The following is a 21,613-nucleotide window of genomic DNA, read 5'->3' as shown; positions in this document are numbered from 1 at the left end:
AACTTTCTTTGGCATTTTCTTGGAGGTCAAGTCATTAAGTGGTGTCACAATGGACCCATAGTTCTTAACAAACTTTCTGTAGTACCCAGACAGGCCCAAGAAAGCTCTGACCTGTGTCTGGGTAATTGGAGGAGTCCAGTCCTTTATTGTCTGGATCTTGCACTCCAGTGGTTGAACCTGACCCCACCGACTAGGTGGCCCAGGTATACAACCTTGCTCTGCCCTATCTGGCACTTAGTGGCCTTGATAGTTAGGCCTGCCTTTTGCAGGGCCTCTAAAACATTCCTCAGGTGGACCAGGTGATCCTCCCAGGTGGAGATAAAGACAGCAATATCATCAAGATAAGCTGCACAGTAGTCATCCAGGCCTGTAAGGACTTGATTCACCAACCTTTGGAAAGTGGCAGGTGCATTCTTCAAGCCAAAGGGCATTACCACAAATTGATAATGTCCTCCTGGGGTTGAGAAAGCAGTTTTGGCCTTTGCACTCTCAGCTAGTCTGATTTGCCAGTAGCCTACTGTCAGGTCAAATGTACTCAAAAACTTGGTAGCTGCCAATCTGTCAATGAGCTCATCTGCCCTAGGTATTGGGTGGGCATCTGTCCTAGTGACAGCATTGAGACCTCTGTAATCCTCGCAAAACCTCATCTCTCTCTTACCATCTTGGGTGTGAGGTTTTGCCACAAGGACTACAGGACTAGCCCAAGGGCTCTCGGAAGGTTCAATGACTCCCAGCTCCAACATCTTTTGTACCTCAATCTTTATGCAGTCCCTGACATGGTCAGGTTGCCTGTAGATTTTACTCTTCACAGGCAGACTGTCACCAGTGTCCACCTCATGGGTGCACCAGTTTGTCTGACTTGGGGTCAGAGAGAACATATGTCTATAGGCCTGTAGAACTTGTCTGCAGTCCTGTTGCTGATGGTCAGTGAGGCTGTCAGAAAAGACCACACCATCAACTGAACCATCATCAGGGTTCTGAGTCAGCAGGTCTGGGAGAGGGTCACTCTCTTCCTCCTGCCCCTCATCTGTAGCCATGAGTAAGCCCATGTCTGCCCTGTCAACATATGCCTTTAACCTGTTGACATGAAGCACCCTGTGGGGGCTTCTGGGAGTCCCAAGATCCACCAAGTAGGTGACTTCTCCCTTTTGTGCAACAATAGTGTGGGGTTCAGACCATTTGTCCCGGAGTGCTGCTGGGGCCACTGGCTCCAACACCCACACTTTCTGTCCTGGCTGGTACACAGTCAGCACAGCCTTTTGGTCATGCCAAGCTTTTTGGAGTTCTTGGCTTTCCTCAAGGTTTTTAGATGCCTTCTTCATGTACTCTGCCATCCTTGAGCGAAGGCTAAGCACATAATCAACTATATCAAGCTTGGGTTGTCTGAGAGGTCTCTCCCATCCTTCCCTTACTAGACATAGGGGTCCCCTCACAGGATGCCCAAACAAAAGTTCAAAAGGGCTGCAGCCAACCCCCTTTTGTGGGACCTCTCTGCAAGCAAACAGAAGGCAGGGTAAAAGGATGTCCCATCTTCGCCTAAGCTTGTCTGGTAAACCTTTAATCATCCCTTTTAGGGTCTTGTTGAACCTTGCCACAAGCCCATTGCATTGTGGGTGATAGGGGGTAGTGAATTTGTAGTTAACACCACACTCCTTCCACACTGCAGTTAAATATCCTGACATGAAGTTGGCATCTCTGTCAGAGACAACCTCCTTTGGAAACCCCACTCTGGAGAACACTCCAAGTAGGTCCCTTGCCACAACAGGAGCTGTTGTGGTCCTCAGGGGTATAGCTTCTGGGTACCTGGTGGCATGGTCCACTATCACCAGTATGAATCTGTGCCCAGATGCTGTTTGGGGGTCCATTGGTCCAACAATTTCTATCCCCACTCTTTCAAAGGGAACCCCCACCACTGGTAGTGGTATTAGGGGGGCCTTTGTGGTGCCACCTGATTTGCCACTGGCTTGAGAGGTGAGACAGGAGCGACAAAACTCCTTGGTATCTTCTGACATGTGAGGCCAGTGAAAGTGAGGAACAAGTCTGTCCCAAGTCTTATTCTGGCCTAAGTGTCCTGCAAGGGGAATATCATGGGCCAAGGTAAGAAGGAAGCCTCTGAAACTCAATGGTATGACCAACCTCCTGGACGCACCAGGCTTGGGGTCTCTAGCCTCGAAGTACAGCAACCCTTCATCCCAATACACTTTATGGGTACCTTGAGCATTCCCTGCAGCCTCAGCAGCAGCCTGCTGTCTGAGGGGTTCAAGAGAAGGACAGTCTAATTGGGCCTGCCTCAGATCTGCCCTTGAAGGTCCCCCTGTCCCAAGAAACTCAACCTGGTCAGGTTCCAGTTCTTCTCGGACAGTTTCTTCAGGGCTCTCAGAATGATCCTCCTGTGAGGGATGATTCTCTACCTGAGGCAGGGGGGAAGGCACAGCCTTAACCCTACTGCTCTTTCTCTTGGGTTGTGTCTGGTCCATTGTCCCAGGATCCAGCACTTGTTCAGTGTTGCATTTTTTTGCCTGTGACCTGGTCACAGCAAGGACATGTGCATCTATTCCCAGCATTTCTGCATGGGTCCTATACTCCACTTCAGCCCAAACTGGAGTTTCAAGGTCATTTCCCAACAGACACTCTACAGGAAGGTCTGAACTAACAACAACTTTCTTGAGGCCAGTTACCCCTCCCCAGGAGAAGTTAACAATTGCCACACTATGGGAGGTAGTGGCATTGCCAGTGTTGGTCACTAGGTAGTTTTCACCTAGCATGATCTGTCCAGGGTCCACAAAGGCAGGAGTCACCATTGTGACACTAGCACCTGTGTCCCTGTAGGCCTGAGCCATTCTCTGGTTGATTAAAGGAGTCTGTCTGTACTTGCCCAGGTTACTGGGGCTCACAGTAGAGGACAAAGCTATGTCCCCATCACAGATCAGAACGGCCTGAGTGGGTATTCTGACTAGGCCAGAATACACTTCAGTTCCCAGGGTTAACCCTATTACACCCTTTTGCTGGGAACCACCACGTACAGCTGGACTAGGGGGTACAGTTGCCTTGGGGGCAATGGTGGCTGGGGGCTTGTCCTTTTTGGTGCATTCACTATACCAATGGGAATTGGACATATAATATTTACACCAAGGTTTCTTTTGGCCATCTTTCTTTTTATCCTTTTTGGGACCACCCTCCCCCTGAGCCTTTTGGGGGCCTGGTGAAGACTTCTGGTCTTTTGTTTTCTGCTCATTACCCTTCTGGTCTGTCTTTTTCTGATCACCGCCCTGGTTTTGATTTTTCTGCTTAACTCTAGTCCTGACCCACCTATCTGCCTTCTTTCCCAATTCTTGGGGAGAAGTTAGGTCAGAGTCGATCAAGTGTTAATGCAGCAGCTGGTTTTGTCAGTTGTTAAGGATTTGCTCTCTCATGATCAATTTATACAATCCTGTATAGTCCTTACCCTTACTACCCAATAACCAGCCTTCCAAAGCCTTAGTGGCACAATCTACAAAGTCAGTCCAGTCCTGAGTCTGTGTCTTCTGGGTATCCCTGAACAACAACCTGTATTGTTCAGTGGTTAGGCCAAACCCATCAATCAGAGCACTCTTCAGGACAGTGTAATTGTCAGCATCCTCATCACTAACTGTGAGGAGCTTGTCTCTACCTGTCTGAGAGAAGGAGAGCCACAAGATAGCTGCCCACTGACTTTGGAGTACCTGCTGTACTTTGCAAGCCCTCTCCAAAGCAGTTATCCATTTGTGGATGTCATCCCCACACTTGTAGGGAGGGACAATCCTGCTCAGGTTTCTATTGTCATAGGTCCTGTCTCTATCCTTAGGGATTGTGCTGCCACCAGTGTGTTCTACCCCACTTAACTTTTGCTCTCTGGCCAGAGCAAGTCGCTCTTTGGCAAGGGCAAGTTCTTCCCTTTCAATCCTCAGATTGACTTCCTTCATTCTGGCCTGATGCTCTTTTCTCTGTGGAGAAGTCATTCCCCTGTGAGAAGAGGCATTGGAGCTATTAGAGACATGGGAGTGGATAGATTCCCTGGAAGGGGATCTTCCTCTCCTACTTCTCTGGTTAAGTCCACTTGAGGGTCTGAATGGGGGGACCTGGATGTACATGTTATACTGAGAATTTCAGACTTCATTCTCACATGACTGAGAACGATAATGTGAATTTATAGAAAATATGCTCTCAGTTTAGCTTATATATCACCTTCCAAACCTCTGTGGGAAAAGCATGAGAAAATAGTTTTCTCTGAAACATGATTCATGATCTACCAGGGGCTCCTCTTCTGCAGACTGCCTTTCCCTCCTTGCCAACGGTGTTGTCTCCCCCGTGTTTTATATGTACCTTACAGTACCTAATGTGATCTTTCAATTTGATATCTCAAGATTACAATGGTATCACAACAGCAAGCTCCGATCCCAACCGCTGCTCACCAATGTGAGAAGTTGGCCTGATGTATGATGTCACTAGTTCTAGTGTACACCTTGTATCAGTCCAAACAACCCTTATGGCGATTGGTTGTAAAGTCAACCTTATAGACCAGCTATCCTAGTGGTAGCATGGACAGGAGCAGTCTTAGGCTAAACTCTGTATGGCATGTGAAGCCAGCTGTTCTACCATTATAATCCCAGATCTCTCTGCCTCGTGCAAGTCGCCGGGGCCGTGTCGAGCCCATTCCCAATTGATAGGGGCACGCGGCAGGGGTGTCCCTTGTCCCCCGCTCCTGTTCGCGCTTGCTATAGAGCCACTGGTGATCTGCGGATTCCAATGGTCCGAGAGTGTTTCGGATAAGATCAGTCTATACGCAGACGATGTCCTCTTTTTTCTTACTGACCCGGGATTTACTGGCTCACAGATACTGCACATCTGAAGGGTGGTTGAGATCTTCTGTGTCTGCACAAACCCGTCCAAATCCGTACTTTATCCGATCTGTGGGGATTAGGGGCGGGGCACGTGGGCAGCACAACTGACACCCGCACTTGACTGTTTTACATATCTGAAAGAAACACGTTAGTTAGATTCCTCACCTTAGAATATCCCCAGGCGTCAGGCTGTATCCGAAAAGATTTTTCGTCAGCAATACCCTTGCGCGTCGCTAGGCGTCGTCTGCGGCTCCGCGTCCGTCGTCGGCGTCGTGATCGCCGGGATGACGTCGTCGGAGTACTTAGACGCAGCCCTCGCGCGCTGACGTCAGTTCTTCTTTTTTCCGCGCCAGTAAGCGCCGATCCGGGAAGAGCACACCCTTTTAGTCATTTTTTGACTAAACGTTTTTGAACTCTTTTGGTTCCATTTCCAGTCGACCTAGACTCTGGTGCTGGTACAGATGCCTGGCTTCAAACCTTGTGACGCTGTTCACCGACTGATGTCGGTCACGGATCACCACTGCCGGTGCCTCTATTGCCTTGGGGCTGACCACGATGCCGAGTCATGCCTCGACTGCCGCACCTTGAAGGCTAGGTGGGAGCGGTCCCGCAAGCTGCTCGAGATCCGGCAGTTGGCTCCTCGCCACTCAAAGTCCCGGTCGAGGAGGAGGTCGAGGGACCGGTCGTGGAGCCGCAGTCATTATCACTCGTCGGGGTCGAAGTCTTCGCATTCCGGTAAGTCGAAGCAGGCCTGGATCCCGGTCGGCGCCGGTCGACCTTACAACCCCTCCACCGGCGCCGATCCCTCCGGTGCCGCCATCGGCGCCGCCTTTGGACGACGCCGTTCCCCGGTTTAGTCCCGGTCCGGGCCCGGCGTACCAATGGGTGACAGGTTCATCTTCTTGAAGGACGCTTATTTCCACATCCCCGTCATACCGGCGTTACCTGCGGTTCACGGTAGGCCACAAGCACTTTCAGTTTACCGTGCTCCCCTTCGGCCTCACCAGTGCCCCTCGGGTTTTCACGGAAGTGATGGCGGTGGTCGCAGCTCACCTGGGCAGATTAGGGGTTCCAGTCTTCCCCTATCTCGACGACTGGTTGTTGAAGGCGGGCTCGCCCCAGGCAGTCGTCTCCCACCTCCAGACTACGGCCGACCTCTTGCATTTGCTGGGGTTCTCCATCAATATGCCGAAGTTGCATCTGAGTCCCTCCCAGAAGCTCCTCTTCATCGGAGCGGTTCTGGACTCGGCGCAGTTCCGGGTCTATCCTCCGGAACAGCGGGTCCGGGATATTCAGCCTCTCATTCCAATCTTTCGGCCTCTATCCTGGGTTTCGGTCAAGTTGGTACTGCGGCTTCTGGGTCTGATGGCCTCCTACATCCTGTTGGTGCATCACGCCAGATGGCGGATGCGGGCTCTGCAGTGGGACCTGAAGTTTCAGTGGGCCCAGCATTGGGGCAACCTGTCCGATCATGTCTTGATCTCGGAGGGCACTGCCAGACAGTTGCAGTGGTGGCTCACGGACCGCGATTGGGTCAGTGGCAGATCCCTCTCCCTACCACAACCGGAGCATGTAGTAGTGACGGATGCGTCCCTCCTGGGATGGGGGGTCCACAAGGGAGAGGTGGAGATCAGAGGCCTCTGGTCTCCGGCGGATTCCCGGCTCCATATCAACCTTCTGGAGCTGCGGGCGATCCGACTTGCACTGAAGGCATTCCTTCTCTCTGTCCGGGGAAGTGTAGTGCAGGTGTTCACGGACAACACCACCGCCATGTGGTACTGCAACAAACAGGGCGGGGTGGGGTCGTGGACCCTTTGTCAGGAGGCTCTGCGCCTCTGGACATGGCTGGAACATCAGGGTATCACCCTGGTGGTTCAACATCCGGCTGGATCTCTGAACTCCAGAGCAGACTAACTCAGCCGCCGGTGCATGATGGATCACGAATGGCGTCTGAACTCGGATGTGGCGCAAGGCCTCTTTCTACAATGGGGAGAGCCTTTGTTAGATCTATTCGCCACCGAAGAGAATGCGCAATGTCAGCAGTTCTGCGCGTTGGAATTTCCAAGGCGGCACTCGCTCGGAGACGCTTTTCGTCGCGAGTGGAGTTGCGGTTTGTTGTACGCCTATACCACTTCTGCCGAGAGTGCTGAAGAAGATCATTCACGACCGGGCCCAAGTCATCCTTGTTGCTCCGGATTGGGCTCGAAGATTCTGGTATCCCGAGCTACTCAGTCTGTCGATCGATCCCCCAATCCGACTGCCTCTTCAGGAGGACCTTCTGTCGCAGCAGCAGGGGACGGTCCTCCACCCGAACCTGTCCAGCCTCCACCTCCATGCGTGGAGATTGAGGGGTGGCAGTTGATGCCATTTGACTTGCCTCCTGAAGTCTGTAATATTATTCTGGCAGCCAGGCGTCCCTCCACAAAATAGGTATACGCCTGCAGGTGGAACAAATTTGTGGCATGGTGCACAGCAAAGGCTGTGGATCCCCTCTCTGCCCCTCTTTCTGAGGTTCTCCTCTTTCTTCTTTCCCTGGCCCAGCAGGGCTCTGCTCTGGGCACCCTCAAAGGATACCTTTCAGCTATTTCTGCTTTCTTACGGCTTCCTGATCAGCCTTCTCTTTTTAAATCCACTGTTGTTTCTCGATTCTTTAAGGGCATTACCCACATGTTCCCTCCTGTCCCTTTCGTAATGCCTCAGTGGGATTTGAATCTAGTATTGACCTATCTGATGTGCGCTCCCTTTGAGCCACTTCATAATTGTCCCCTTCATCTGCTGACGGTTAAGACTGCTTTCCTGGTTGCCATCACCTCTGCTAGAAGGGTGAGTGAGCTCCAGACTCTCTCTTCTAAGCCTCCTTTCGTTTCTGTCCATCCGGATAAAGTTGTTCTACGGACTCGTCCTTTCTTTCTCCCTAAGGTGGTAACTACCTTTCACATCGGTCAGTCTGTTACACTGCCCACCTTCTTTCCGCCTCCGCATCCCTCGAAAGAGGAAGAGAGGCTCCACCGTCTGGACCCAAAACGGGTGCTGTCCTTCTATCTGGACCGCACCAAACAGTTCCGGGTGGACGACCAACTCTTTATTGGCTACTTGGGCGCTAAGAAGGGGCGGGCGGTACACAAGCGAACCATCTCTTGGTGGGTTGTTTTGTGTATCAAGGCCTGTTATTCCTTAGCTAAAAAGGAATCTCCTGTAGGGCTCAGAGCCCATTCCACTCGGGCCACAGCGGTGACCACTGCCCTGGGCCGGGGAGTCCCCTTGCAGGACATTTGTCAGGCAGCAACGTGGGCCTCGCAGCACACGTTTGCCAAGCATTACTGCCTGGACAGCCAAGTCCGGAGAGACGGCTTCTTTGGCCGTTCCGTTCTCCAGGACTTTCTGGTGTGATTTTGGTTCGCAGACCCACCACCGGGTTTGGTATTGCTGGGGTATCTATTCTAAGGTGAGAAATCTAACATGTTTCTTTCAGATGAACAAGTTACTTACTATCGGTAACGATATATCTGTAAGAAACATTAGTTAGTTAGATTCCTCACCGCCCCACCCCTCCTCCCCGCGTTCTGCGAACCGATATCTAGGGTTGAGGTCCTCCCTTTCAGGGCCCTAGAATTGTTGACACCAGTGTCGGTCTCTTGCATGGCTCTGCGTTCCTGGCGCGGAAAGCTGTGTACAAGAGCTGACGTCCGCGCGCGAGGGCGGCATCTAGGTACTCAGACGACGTCATCCCGGCGATCACGACGCCGACGATGGACGCGGAGCCACAGACGACGCCTAGCGACGCGCAAGGGTATTGCTGACGAAAAATCTTTCCGGATCCAGTCTGAGGCCTGGGGATAATCTAAGGTGAGGAATCTAACTAACTAATGTTTCTTACAGATATATTGTTACAGAAGGTAAGTAACTTGTTCATCTGGGAGTGTTCATATCACTTGACCCGGTGAAATCCTGGGCCCACAACATACTACCCCTCGTACCTAAGGTGTGCAGGCCTGGTCCACTCTTCCCTGGTCCCTTTACGGCCAATCGACGATCTTTAGGATGGTTTCACTGCCGCGTCTCCTGTACCAGCTTCAAAACTACCCCTATGACATTCCTCAGTCATGATTCAAGCAAATCAATTCACTCCTCAACACGTTCCCAAGGGATGGTAAGGCCCTACGCGTTGCATTACAAACATGCACCCAGTCCACCTACTGTGGTAGGATTGCAGCGTCCGACATATTTGCCTATGCAGCTGAACATGTCCTCAATATTAATGAATGGTGGTACAATACCCAAGCATATCCAGTCTACGCGGTTGAAGGAATACTACTAGAGGATCAGGCACTGTTGGACCTGTTGCATAGCCGTAGCCGGCTAGACCGCCTGCGCCCTGCCACTAGAGTCGTAATCCAACTATGGAGGCGCATGGTCCGGCAGATGGGATGGGGAGGAGCGGCTAACGCAGGCAACTCCGTTATGGCAGGGATCCCACTTTCGTCAAGTGGCGTCGCTGGCCTGATTCCGCCCTTGGGACCTTATTGGTATTTCCATGCTTGGGGACATCATGAAGGGCACAGTCCTTAAATCCTTCCAACAATTGCAGGAGGAATTTCATCTCCATCGTAACCAATTTTTATAAATATCTCCAGTTACGACACGCCATATCCCCATATATCACAACATTAACAGAGCTTCCAGAATATCATCCACTCGAATGGCGGTTACAGATGGGAGATCTCAGAGCCCACAAAATCAGGCAGATGTACCAAACAGTTGTCACACACAACAAAACAACATTAGATGCGCCCTGACTGAGTTGGGAAATTGATATACACAATTTGTCTGACGATGATTGGACAGAGGCACTGGCGAGTCCTCGGGGTGCGCCCATAGCTTCCCGTTATCGTCTGATACAATTTAAATTCTTACATAGCGCTTATTACACCTGACATCGCCTATGGCGTATGGGGGCCATACCATCGCCAACGTGCCTGCGGTGTGCATGTGTGGCGGGTACTTTTATACAAACAGTGTCGAACTGTCCTACCCTTTAGCCCTATTGGGACAAAATACTGGCATGCTCTCATGGAGCATCCCGTCTGATCCCAAAGTCATATTACTTCACAGTACAGATGGCATTGGAGGAACACATACAAACAACTCTTGCTCTTCACTGGGCTTACACTAGCTAAAAGGGATATCGCCCAATACTGGAAGAGTAATTCTCCACTGCCCGTGGGGAAGTGGAAAAATGCCCTAGATTGGTGTATGGGTATGGAACTGGCTTTGTTTCAGGCTCGGGGCCACCTACAGAAACACCGAATGATATGTCAGATTGGCTCAGTATAGGGGATTCAAACTGCCGACCGTGGAAACGCCAGACATTTTCATACAACCTGAAATAGTACTGTCATAGGGCAGCGCTCAGACATTAGATGTAGATGTCCAGCAGACATTCGACATTGCAGATTGTGTTTGGGTGGAGGGGGGGGGGGGGGGACGTCCCAGTGCCCAAGCTAGCCATGGTTACTATATGTTCTTTTATTATCTTCATTAATTTGTTACGCTGGTACCATATGACAAATGTAGATGTGCTTATTACTGTGCCGGTTCCCGGCTCATGTTGTGCTGGTATAAAAATTAATACAATTTGTTTTTAAAAAAAAAAAGACAGGGAAAGAAAGAGGTTTTAATCAAACCTGCGTCTTTTTTCTCGCTTACCAATGGCTCGAAGTTGTGTATGCCATACGAAGGCATATTTTATACGTTCTGGCGTAGTTATTGGCCAATGAAATTCTGTAAATTGTGTATCAATCGGAGTATCTGATGACACATTTATGTGTGTATATATATTTATGTCTATATATGAATCTTTGTGGTAAGATGTTACACTATTGGTGCATAGGATAAATATGAATATTCATTCTGTCCATACTAAACAATTTAAACCGAGGAGGTATTGTTGTTCATTTTTCCAGTGGAGAATTGAGTTCAGAAAGTCCTGTTTTGGGATTTATCAGGACAGTTCTTTCTCTGATTCTTTATTGTTATGAACAATGCAGATTGTATGGCTTTTATCATGTATTTGACCGTTTTTGGTCATTGAGTTTCTTGTCCTTTTGGGGACAAGGATAATGTCAGTCTTCTGACTGATTGTTCTTCAGGGGTTTTCAATCCTTTTCTTTCAAGGACCGATTCTCTCGGACCTGTAAGGTTGTTAGTTATTTATATGTTCCACGACAGTGATCATGGATTCTGTTAAGAGCCAAGCTCTTGTTCTGCTATTCCTACATACATTTGGTCGGCTGGTAGTTTGGACTGGCTAGTTCTCTTTGAGAACTTGTGTAGGATTTGTTTGCAGACCCTCCTCCAGTGGGGTATAGCTATGGTTTTAATTCAAAGTTAAGGAATCTGTGGTGGGATGTCTCTATCAGATGTAAATTTACTTGCCTTCGGTAACGCTATATCTGCTAGAGACACAGTCTAGCCGCAGATTCCTTAACGCCCTGCCCATCCTCCCCGCTCTGCAAATGATCTTTGAGGTAAAAGTTATACCCACTGAGTTTATATACCAGTGATCACTATCTCAATCTATGTTGGGCCTAGACAAACCGTTTGGCCTGGCCACTTAGTTTTTGTTTAGATGTTGCAACACCATCCATTTACAAATGTGTGTAGTTGGTAGAATGGGCTTTCTATTTCACTCTGGATGACACACCAGTGAGCAGTGTTCATTTTTTTGTTCTTTCTATGAAAGTCTTCTCTGTGTTATAAAACCTTGACATTGGTACTGTCAATATGTTGCATAATGTGTGGTTAAACCAACAGGATGGTTGTGGTGTTGTAGGTTGTGTTTGGCTTTTGCCATAGAGTTCATTACCATTGATGAATGGTCTTTAGAGGGTATAGTCTCTTCCCTCATTTTATGGGTTATTCACCAGGGTGCAGGGTTTCAGGTAGATCTATGTTTCGTTGATTTTATTGGAAGTTTCTTTAAAATCCATGTCTGTAATTAACATGCCACTTGAAGTTCCTTTTTTTATTAATGTTTCAAAGAACTTTGATCTTGTTTGATACACTGTTTCCACAACCAGTTTCTGTAGTGGCTCCGCGTTCTGGTGCGGAAGGTTTCACAGAAGAAACTGACATCCGCGCGCTGGAGGGACTTGTATTACTCCACTGACATCATATCCGGAGATGACATCACTGCGGAGCTGTACGACAGTCTCCTGGCATGCAGAGGTATTGTGAAAAATTTCCAGATCCAGTCTGGCGCCTGGGGAGAATTCAAAGTTAAGGAATCTGCGGCTGGACTGTTTCTCTACCAGATATAGTGTTACAGAAGGTAGATAACTTTTACTTACGCATCCAACATTAGGGACAGAGTTCAGAAAGAAACTCAAATCAGCATTTAAAGGTGGCAGTTAAATGTGGCTCTGAAGTCGCTTCCGGAATGGATGCAGACGACACAGACACAAACACCACCACCTACTGGCACACACGGGAATTACTGGAATCAATTCCCCTTATCCAATCTAATCTGGCTCCTGGGGTATTCACAAGGTGAGGAATCTGCGGTTAGATAGAGTAGCCACCAGTTCGCCAGAAAGGGTGTAACCTAAGGTAAGTAACTTGTTCATAAACACCATAAGTACACTGTTTCATTTACTTTATTTCTTTTTTTAGATGCACGATGAAGCTGAAACGGTCCTTGCAATGCCACCAAAGCAACCCATAAGTGAACCTCCTGCTGAATCCTGACAGTAGTTTTACTTGTGTACAGAACTTGAATAACTATTCCAGTTAACTTATGATTAACTGGACAATAAGCAAAGGAGCACCTTCTGCCAGTCGGTTCCTAGTAATTACTGGTACATGCACAGTAAACTAAAGAGAATCTTTTTTTTTCTTTACACCTGAACTTGAACACAAAAAATGGTGTCCCCTGTTGATGAAAGGTATTGGGGCGTTCCTATGGATTATGGAAAGAGTATGGATAATAGTTATCAAAGTATGCAAGAGCCAAGCACTGAACACCTACATTTTTTATTCTAGGAATGTTTGTACAGGACAAATCTCAGATCAGCTCAGTAAAGGGCTGACTCAGAACTCTCTGCAGGACAAAGAAAATAATGCCATGAACTCTGTAGCATCGAAGGCCTGTTCCAAGAATACCATTTCTGTCAGTGGAGTAAGCCAATAGCACGGGCACCACAGAATAAACACAGGCATTACACTTGTTTTTCTTCAGTCTGCAAAACACTACTTGGATGTGATGTTCGGAACACAGTGGAGCATGGCATGACTTCACCTAGGAAGAAAAGCTCGGTCATATGGGATTTTCTGTTGGTTTTTATTTTTTAATGTTTCCACGTTTTTTTCAGGATGCATCACGTTGACGTTTCAGAAGTCTTTCAGTTAAATAGAATCTGAAAATGTATCTGAACAATTAATCTTTTGTGTCATTTCTGGTGACATAAGGAAACACTGCAAATTGTTACAGTTTAACCTGAATTTCGTATTGGTTCCTTGAACAAACAAATTGAGACATTTTCTTTTGAGACAATTTTCAGGATGCCAGTGATAATTATATTGGCCTCCTCTCTCTTTATCAAATGTGATAATTTAAGGGGCATGATGCCTTGTCAGAAGGGACATAGCACCAACTACCACAAACAGTTTGAATTACTATTGTCACATCTGGTTGCAGTCACGAAGACGTATTTTGCACATTCCATGAGAAATTACAGTTCTCCTTAAAAATAAAATTCTTTAGCTTTAAGTTATAATTTTATATGAATAAAACCAGGTTGCTATAAATGCTATTGAAGATCCTTACACCCTATTTTTGTTTAGTGGCCATATTTTGATCAGGGTCTCTTTGTCCTTTATAAGATTATTTGCTGAAATTAAACATAATTGAAACAAGGAACTTTAGCCACATATATGTGACATAGTTGACCTCATAAAAAGAGGATGGGATCATACTTCTTTCTCCATTTATTTTCTGATGCACTGTAGAACTGTGTATAGCATGGCACAACTCTGAGAACAAACTATTGAAAAAGCAGCGGAATCTGAATACATGCATTTTGCAGGCACTTCGATAACAAAGTTATCTGGCCGCCTGCTTTGAATGGGTCAATTGTTGTCTAGATGGAATGAAAGGGCAGATGTTTTATTTCATTATGTTTCATTTTCTAAAGAGGTCCTAAAGATTTATCAAGAAAATATGTCCATATTTGTATATAAGTGGCATGGTTACCTTTCTGAAATGTTTGCGCTTGATAGAATGACATTGTTGGACGGTACTGTGTATGTATATATACATATATGTGTATGTGTGTGTGTGTATATATTTATATATGTATATATATATATATATTAACATTCACATGTGTGTACATATGTACATATAAATATATTTAGATATATATATCAAGGTTTAGATGTATACTTAGCTAATATAGCACTTTAAGGAGTTATATACATGTTTTCATTCATCAAATGATCAGCTGTATTTTATAAGTGCTTTAGTAAGAAGCAAATAATTTAAGAGTCCATTAGCAGGATTGTAAAATAAATGCATGTATGAAATTCCTTGAAGTGATGTATTAACACTTTTACTATGTGGAGTACTGGTGCACGTCAATGGGCCTGGCCAGGTGATGATTTAGAAAGACTTTACATTTAAAGTATTTGCATTCTTTCTATGTCATCAACACTATGCTCGAAATATTGCTTAAATATATTTGTGTATGAAATGTATAGTTACTCCACATAATTCAAATATATTGAAGATATGGAATCACTGGCAGTTATTTGTGTGGTTTTGTTCCTGCGAAAATACAATGTATGATGAATCTAAGAAGCATTACCTTTTCACATAGTCACAAGGATGTACAGAAATGAGTGTGCAATGACCAGAAATCTGTTTTCACCTATTAATTCGCCTTGGGTAAGGTGCTTAATTATAAGTGCACGAAACACATATTCTTCACTATAGCTGTTTCTCCATAAGCAGAATCTATGTGTCCAGATTGCTAGAATTAATCAAAAAATGATGCAACTGCGTTTCTCAGAGATTGTTAGAAAAGATATAGCATTTTCTCATGCTATGACCGTATCGCTGTTACTTGAAACTACAGTATATATTAACATTGTTTGAAGATTGTATGCAAATGTTGACAACCCATATGATCCCCACCAGTCAATTTTGTGGCTTAAGCCCAATTTTTGGCGTTGGCTATGCTCTGAAAAAAGTGGTTCAGTAATTGTCACCACCATGTATTGTAGTTGTAAATTGTATTCATATAGTGCTTTACTACCCTAGATGTGTTGAATCACTATGCGACAATTGGCACACTACTCCGGAACCCAAGTAATAGTCGAATATATTTTTTTCTCCAGTATTGGATCTTTCATAGATTCACAAGCTTGAGACATCCCAGTCTTCGTAGTGGGAGTCCCACGGTACACATATAAAAGCAGTAGATAGAACTACTATAGGCTACTCTGCAATGATATCCTATCCCACTTTCTTTTGTAAAAAAAGAACCAAACTTAATCAACAACCAAACCGGCGACGGCACGTCTAGAACAATCCCAAGAGAGGCTAGGTTCCTCAGATTTTCAACCGCACGTTGTGTGAAAGGCAGTCGCCCTGAGTTCTGCTGTTTTCTCTTGTTATCCAATTTTCTAGCAGTTGTCCTTCCAAATATGTCAGAATCTTCAAAGAAAGGCCTCTTCAGGTCGTGTGGTTCATGTGGAAATAAGAGGCTGCATGCTGAGGATCCACATAAGAGCTGCATCTACTGCCTTTACCCTCAACACAAGGTAAAAGACTGCAAAATCTGTTGAACTTTCTCTACAAAAACTCTCAAGGATAGAGAGGGTAGATTATTGATTGGGTTACAGAAACTTAAATCAAAATCTGGCGTTGCCTCTGAGAGAAGAAGACTTCAAAAAGGTCTAGTCAGGAAGAGGAAGGCACCTCCAAAAAAAGGAAATCTTCCATTTCCTACTGAGAAAAAAAGCCATATGAAAGAAAAATATTCTTCTATAAAATCCATGAAAATATCCGTCTCAAAAAAGCTTGTTTCACCGACGGCATTAACTTCTAGGTCACCGTCGACGCAAAAACCATCTTTTAAGCAAGTTTCTCCTTCCTCATCGTCGAAAAAATCCACATCGTCGACGACGATCCCGTCGACGAACACTTAAAGTGACGATGATTGGTACACCGCCGACGACCTCTTCGTCGACGGCAACTCTGATGACGACGACTACAACTTTTTCATCGGCGTCCTCATCAACGACAGTGGTTCCGTCGACGACCTCGCCTACGACTGCGTCGACAGCTTCATCCTGTCCTATCATGTCCTCGTTGACGATGCAGACGCCGCTACCGTCGACTAAGCTGTTGACGCTATATCTCACGCCTGGTCGTAAGCATCCATCTACCTTACAGCTTACACCTGTGTATCCGTCGACGACATTCTCGTCGGCGACACCGTCAATGAGGGAATTTTTGCAGAATCCAGCAATAGTATCAACTTTACCTCCTTCAACATTCTTGGAGGAATCTGATGACAATGGGATGTTTAGGCCTGCTGATAGTCCTCAATTACATGTCAAATTTCTGATGGATACATCTGCCAGTGGATTCCTCACCTTGTGAATGTCCCCTGCGCCAGCAACATTCGGAAACTTTTGTAGCTCTCCACGCCGACGAGGACGACGTCACAGAAGCACTGCTCCGCTCGCGGCTCCGCTGACGTCACTGGATCCATAAGAGGACCTCGTCGGCGTGATGACATCAGTTCCCTTTTTTCCGCGCCGTCGACGCGAACGGGTTTTCTGGGACTCTCCGTAGCTTTGGCTTGTTACTTTGTGTTTCTGCTGGTGATTCTCTTTCTTCTTGTTCAAAGATGTCGACGAAGAAGTCTGGATTCAAGCCGTGTAGGGAGTGCGGTAAACACATGTCCATCACGGATCCACACGAGGACTGTGTCTGGTGCCTGTCGGTTCACGACGTTGAGGGATGGTCTTGCTGCCGCAAGATGAATCCTAAGGCCTTGAAAGAAAGAGAAGCTAAGTTGTTTATAGTGAGGATGAAAAAAGAGAATAGAGGTCGAAGACGCTCCAGATCAAGGTCAAGATCGGGGTCGAAGTCGACGTCGGGTCATGCATCTAAGTCCAAGAAGCATAAAAAGAAGAAGAGGCATGGCTCTCGACGCCGTTTGGATAAGGAGGCGGCTCCGAGATCGACTTCGCCTACTCGACGCAGTAAGGACTATGTTTCTCCCTCTCTTGTCTCAAATCCTGCTTCTCCTGTTTGCCTGACCTCGCCTGCGGCTTCACCGGAGCACTCTCCGGCTCTGGCTCCATCACCGACATCGACGCATGCTCCGGTTGAAGAAGCTCCGGCTCCTGATGAGTCTTCGACTCTGCTGGCTCCACCGTCGGCGCCGATTGGCCCGAGTCCGGTAATACCTCAATCTGAACCTTATCCCCCCCTTTCCAGGCCCAGTCCAGAACCATCGCATTATTTAAGTGCAATGTATGGCGTCTTCACGAGAGCGATGTACCCCTCTGGAGCACCTTTGGGTCCCATGGGTCCAATGACTTTTAATCTGGGGGTTCCTCAAGCCTACGCTCATGCTCCATTTATGCCATTTTTCCCAGCGACGCCGTCTTGGCATTTCCCGGCGCCAAGGACATCGACGCCGCTTCCGTCTTCTCCCGCTCCGGCTCGACCTCATTCGACTCCGGCTGCTCCTCCGGATCCGTGTTTGACTCCGGCTCTGTCGGAGTCGGTTGCGGCGACGCCGGTCCTGAGGATTAGGTCCAGGCGAGAAGCACAAAGGGTTCTGTTGGAGCAAAGGTACCTGGTTGACCTGATGGAAGAGGGTGAGCTTATGGAGTCAGATGACTTGTTTGAGGAATTAAAGGAGGCTAGTGGCCTTGATTTGTCACCAGAATGGGAGATTACTCCTCCAACTGATACTCCCTGTAAAGATGTGGCTCCTTACCACACGGTCATTAGGAAAGCAGCGGAGCTTTTGGATCTACAGCTACCAACTGCTGAGTTTAAACCTAACATCCTTACTGAGGTTCTGCATTCTCCCTCCACCGTGACAGAGCCTTTACTTCCATTTAATGAGGCCATCACTGAACCAGTCATGGAGGTATGGCGTAAGCCCTTTTCAGCTCCTGTGGTTTCTAAGACTGTAGCTAGAAGGTACAGGGCTGCTCCAGGTGATCCAGACTTTCTTACTTCCCATCCTTCTCTGGAAAGTCTGGTGGTTCAGGCTGCCTGCTCAAAAAGGTCTTCCGGAGTGACAGAGACTCTAAAAAGCTCGACCAGTCGGTCAAGAAAGTTTTCTCCTCGGCGAGTATGGCCTTAAAGTCTACAAATGCCACCTGTCTCTTGGGCCATTATATCCACGCTCTCATGGATTCTGCTAAACAGCTGGGTCCTAAGTTATCTGAGGAGGACAGGCAGAACTTTAATGAAGTGTTGTCAGACACTCAGGCGGCTGCGCGTCAGGTTATCCAGAGTGGCCTGGACACTGCGGACTTTGTCGGCAGGATTATGGGCTCCTCAGTCACCACAAGGAGGAGTGCGTGGCTGAAATCATCTGAGTTCTCCCCTGATGTGCAGGCAACGCTTCTGGACCTGCATTTTGACGGCTCTGGGCTGTTTGGTAAAAAGGATGATGCGGCCTTGGAAAGGTTCAAGGACAGCAAAGCCACAGCCAAATCTCTATGTCTGCAGACACAGCCTAGAGGTGGTTCTTATAGGAGATACAAGGGTTGTGGGAGGTCGTCCTTTCGGACCTACAGGCAGCCCCAGCAGCAGCAACAGCAGCAGAAAAATACCCTGTATAAGAGCTACAGGGGCAGGGTCAGAGGTTGTGCTCGAGGTCGGCAGCTCTCCTCTTCCTCTTCCTCCCTCCCTCCCACCACTGCAAAGCAGCCCTAGATCCACCATTCTGGATCATGTTGGTCCTGTGGGGGACTGGCTTACCCATTTTCTACAAGATTGGGAATCGGTCACTACAGACCTTTGGGTTCTAGATCTTGTAGAAAATGGGTATGCTCTTCCCTTTCGGGAATTCCCTCCGAATTACCCTCCTTGCCAAGGTGTTTGCTCGGAGTACCACCTTCTTCTCCTGCAGGAGGAAGTCCTTACGTTACTAAAAAAAAAGGTGCGATAGAGGTGGTTCCAGAGCAGGAGAGGGGTCAGGGATGCTACTCCCGGTATTTCCTGATTCCGAAAAAAGATGGCAGGCTACGTCCAATCTTGGACCTCAGGATCTTGAACCTTTTTCTAAGGCAGGAGATGTTCAAGATGCTCACCCTTGCGCAGGTTCTTCAAGCGCTGCAACAGGAGGACTGGATGGTGTCGATTGAAGGAAGTATCTCCGTTTTACGGTAGGGTCGCAACATTATCAGTTTGCGGTCCTTCCGTTTGGTCTTACTACTGCACCTCGAGTCTTCACCAAGGTGATGGCAGTGGTGGCAGCCCATCTCTGAAGATCGGGGATTACAGTTTTTCCCTATCTGGACGACTGGCTAATTAAAGCGGAATCGCCGGAGAAGGTGCTTCATCATCTGCAGGTTACAACCCAGCTATTGTACAAATTGGATTTCTCGATAAACATGCTCAAATCTCACCTAGTGCCCTCTCAGCGCAACCTGTTCATAGGGGCGGTACTGGACACTACTGTGTGTCGGGCATTCCTTCCTCCTCAAAGGATTCTCGACATACAGGAAATTATTCCCTTGTTTTACAATGAAGCGGTCGTTCCAGTCCTGAAGGTCCTTCGTCTGCTTGGTCTGTTTGCTTCCTGCATTTTGTTGCTCAACCATTCATTCTGGCACATGAGGGCACTCCAGTGGTGCCTCCGCAGGCAGTGGTATCAGCACAATGGAGATCTCAGGGAGTCAGTCAGGATCTCCAGAGAAGCTGCAGCGGATCTGTCTTGGTGGAGCGTGAAGGGCAATCTGTCTCAAGGAAAGCCTTTCCATCTACCTCCATCGGTGGCCACAGTAATAACGGATGCATCCACTTTAGGGTGGGGTGCGCACCTGGGGGATCTGGAGATCAAGGGTCTTTGGTCTCCAGAGGAGAGGTTGCTTCACATCAACCTTTTGGAGTTGCGGGCGATACGTTTGGCACTCAAGGCCTTCTTCCCTTCACGGTCAGTAGATTCAAGTCCTGACGGACAACACTACCGCGATGTGGTATGTCAGCAAGCAGGGAGGAGTGGGGTCTCTTTGTCTCTGCAGAGAAGCTCTGCGTCTCTGGTCCTGGGTTCAGGATCATCAGATTTGTCTGATGGTAAATCATCTGGCAGGGGTTCTGAACGTGTGTGCAGACAGTTTCAGTCTGCAGTTCTCTGCCGACCACGATTGGAGGCTCCATCCGGAGGTGGTTCTGAATGTCTTCCGGACATGGGGAACTCCTCGTGTGGACCTGTTTGCCTCTCACGAGAATGCTCACTGCCCGTCATTCTGCAGTCTCCAGTATCCGATGTAGGGAGCATTGGGGGACGCGTTTCAGTTGAGATGGGACTCACATCTCCTTTACGCGTTTCCTCCCATACCCTTGATTCCTCGGGTTCTGAGGAAGGTTCGCCAAGACCGGGCCCAAGTCATATTGATCGCCCCGGATTGGCCAAGAAGGGTGTGGTATACATATCTTCTCCACCTCTCCTCGTCCCCTCCGCTCCGTCTCCCTCTGAGGGCAGACCTCCTCTCGCCGTCGGAGGGGCAGGTTCTACACCCCCACCTCCAGAGCTTACACCTTCATGCCTGGAGATTGAACGGGACAACCTGAATTATTTTTCTCTCCCGCCTGACGTGGTAGATGTAATATTGTCTGCCAGACGTCATTCCTCCAAATCTATCTATTCTTATAGGTGGTCTAAATTTGTTCTTTGGTGCGGAGGGAAATCTATTGACCCTTTGAGGGCTTGTTTATCCAACATCCTTCAGTTTGCTCTTTTTCTTGCTCAGCAGTGTTTTGCTGTAGCTACTGTAAAGGGATATTTATCGGCTTTGTCGGCATTCCTTTGCTTGCCGGATCAGCCGTCCTTGTTTAAGTCACCTATTGTATTTCAGTTCCTTAAGGGCCTTACCAACAAATCTCCGCCTACTCCCTTTATTGTGCCTCAATGGGACTTAAATCTTGTCTTAACTTACCTGATGGGTTTTCCCTTCGGGCCCTTGCAAAAGTGTCCCTTAAGGCTGTTGTCTTTCAAAACAGTTTTTCTCATTGCCATTACCTCGGCAAGGAGGGTAAGTGAGCTTCAAGCTCTGAGTTTGAAACCCCCGTTCTTAACCATTCATGCTGAAAGAATGGTACTCAGGGCCAGGGCTGCTTTTCTGCCAAAGGTGGTAACTCCTTTCCATCTGGGGCAGTCAATTACCCTTCCTACCTTCTATCCTCCCCCTCACCCTTCCAAGGAGGAGGAGCGGCTTCACTGTTTGGACCCTAAGAGGGCAGTGAGCTTTTACCTCGATAGGATTAAAGACTTTCGAGTGGATGACCAGCTCTTCATGGGCTTTGTTGGCTGCAGGACAGACAGAGCGGTGCACAAGCGCACCCTTTCCAGATGGATTATCTTGTGCATCAAGATATGTTACTCTTTGGCTGGTAAGGAACCTCCAGAGGGTATAAGGGCTCATTCTACCCGGGCAAAGTCTTCTACATCTGCCTTATCTAGAGGTGTTCCTGTGGAGGACATTTGTAGGGCGGC

The 21,613-nt window shown here is 47.8% G+C and overlaps 1 protein-coding gene across 4 annotated transcripts in view; it reads left to right on the top strand.

Annotated features, from left to right (window-relative positions):
• RICTOR (RPTOR independent companion of MTOR complex 2) overlaps positions 1 to 14,655 on the top strand; it is a 1,453,900-nt gene extending 1,439,245 nt beyond the window's left edge. For 3 of the 4 annotated variants that reach the window (XM_085631133.1, XM_085631132.1, XM_085631130.1), the window contains one exon: positions 12,531 to 13,664. In XM_085631133.1, coding sequence (XP_085487259.1) covers positions 12,531 to 12,605 — 75 coding nt within the window. In that variant the 3' untranslated portion in view covers positions 12,606 to 13,664. Of the gene's footprint in view, positions 1 to 12,530 lie in introns of all 4 variants that reach the window. The other variant, XM_085631131.1, reaches the window with a different exon arrangement.
• The last annotated feature ends 6,958 nt before the right edge of the window (positions 14,656 to 21,613 follow it).

This window comes from Triturus cristatus, chromosome 2_1 (genome assembly GCF_964204655.1).
Source record: "Triturus cristatus chromosome 2_1, aTriCri1.1, whole genome shotgun sequence".
NCBI lineage: Eukaryota > Metazoa > Chordata > Amphibia > Caudata > Salamandridae > Triturus > Triturus cristatus.
This window is presented reverse-complemented; position numbering and strand designations above follow the sequence as displayed.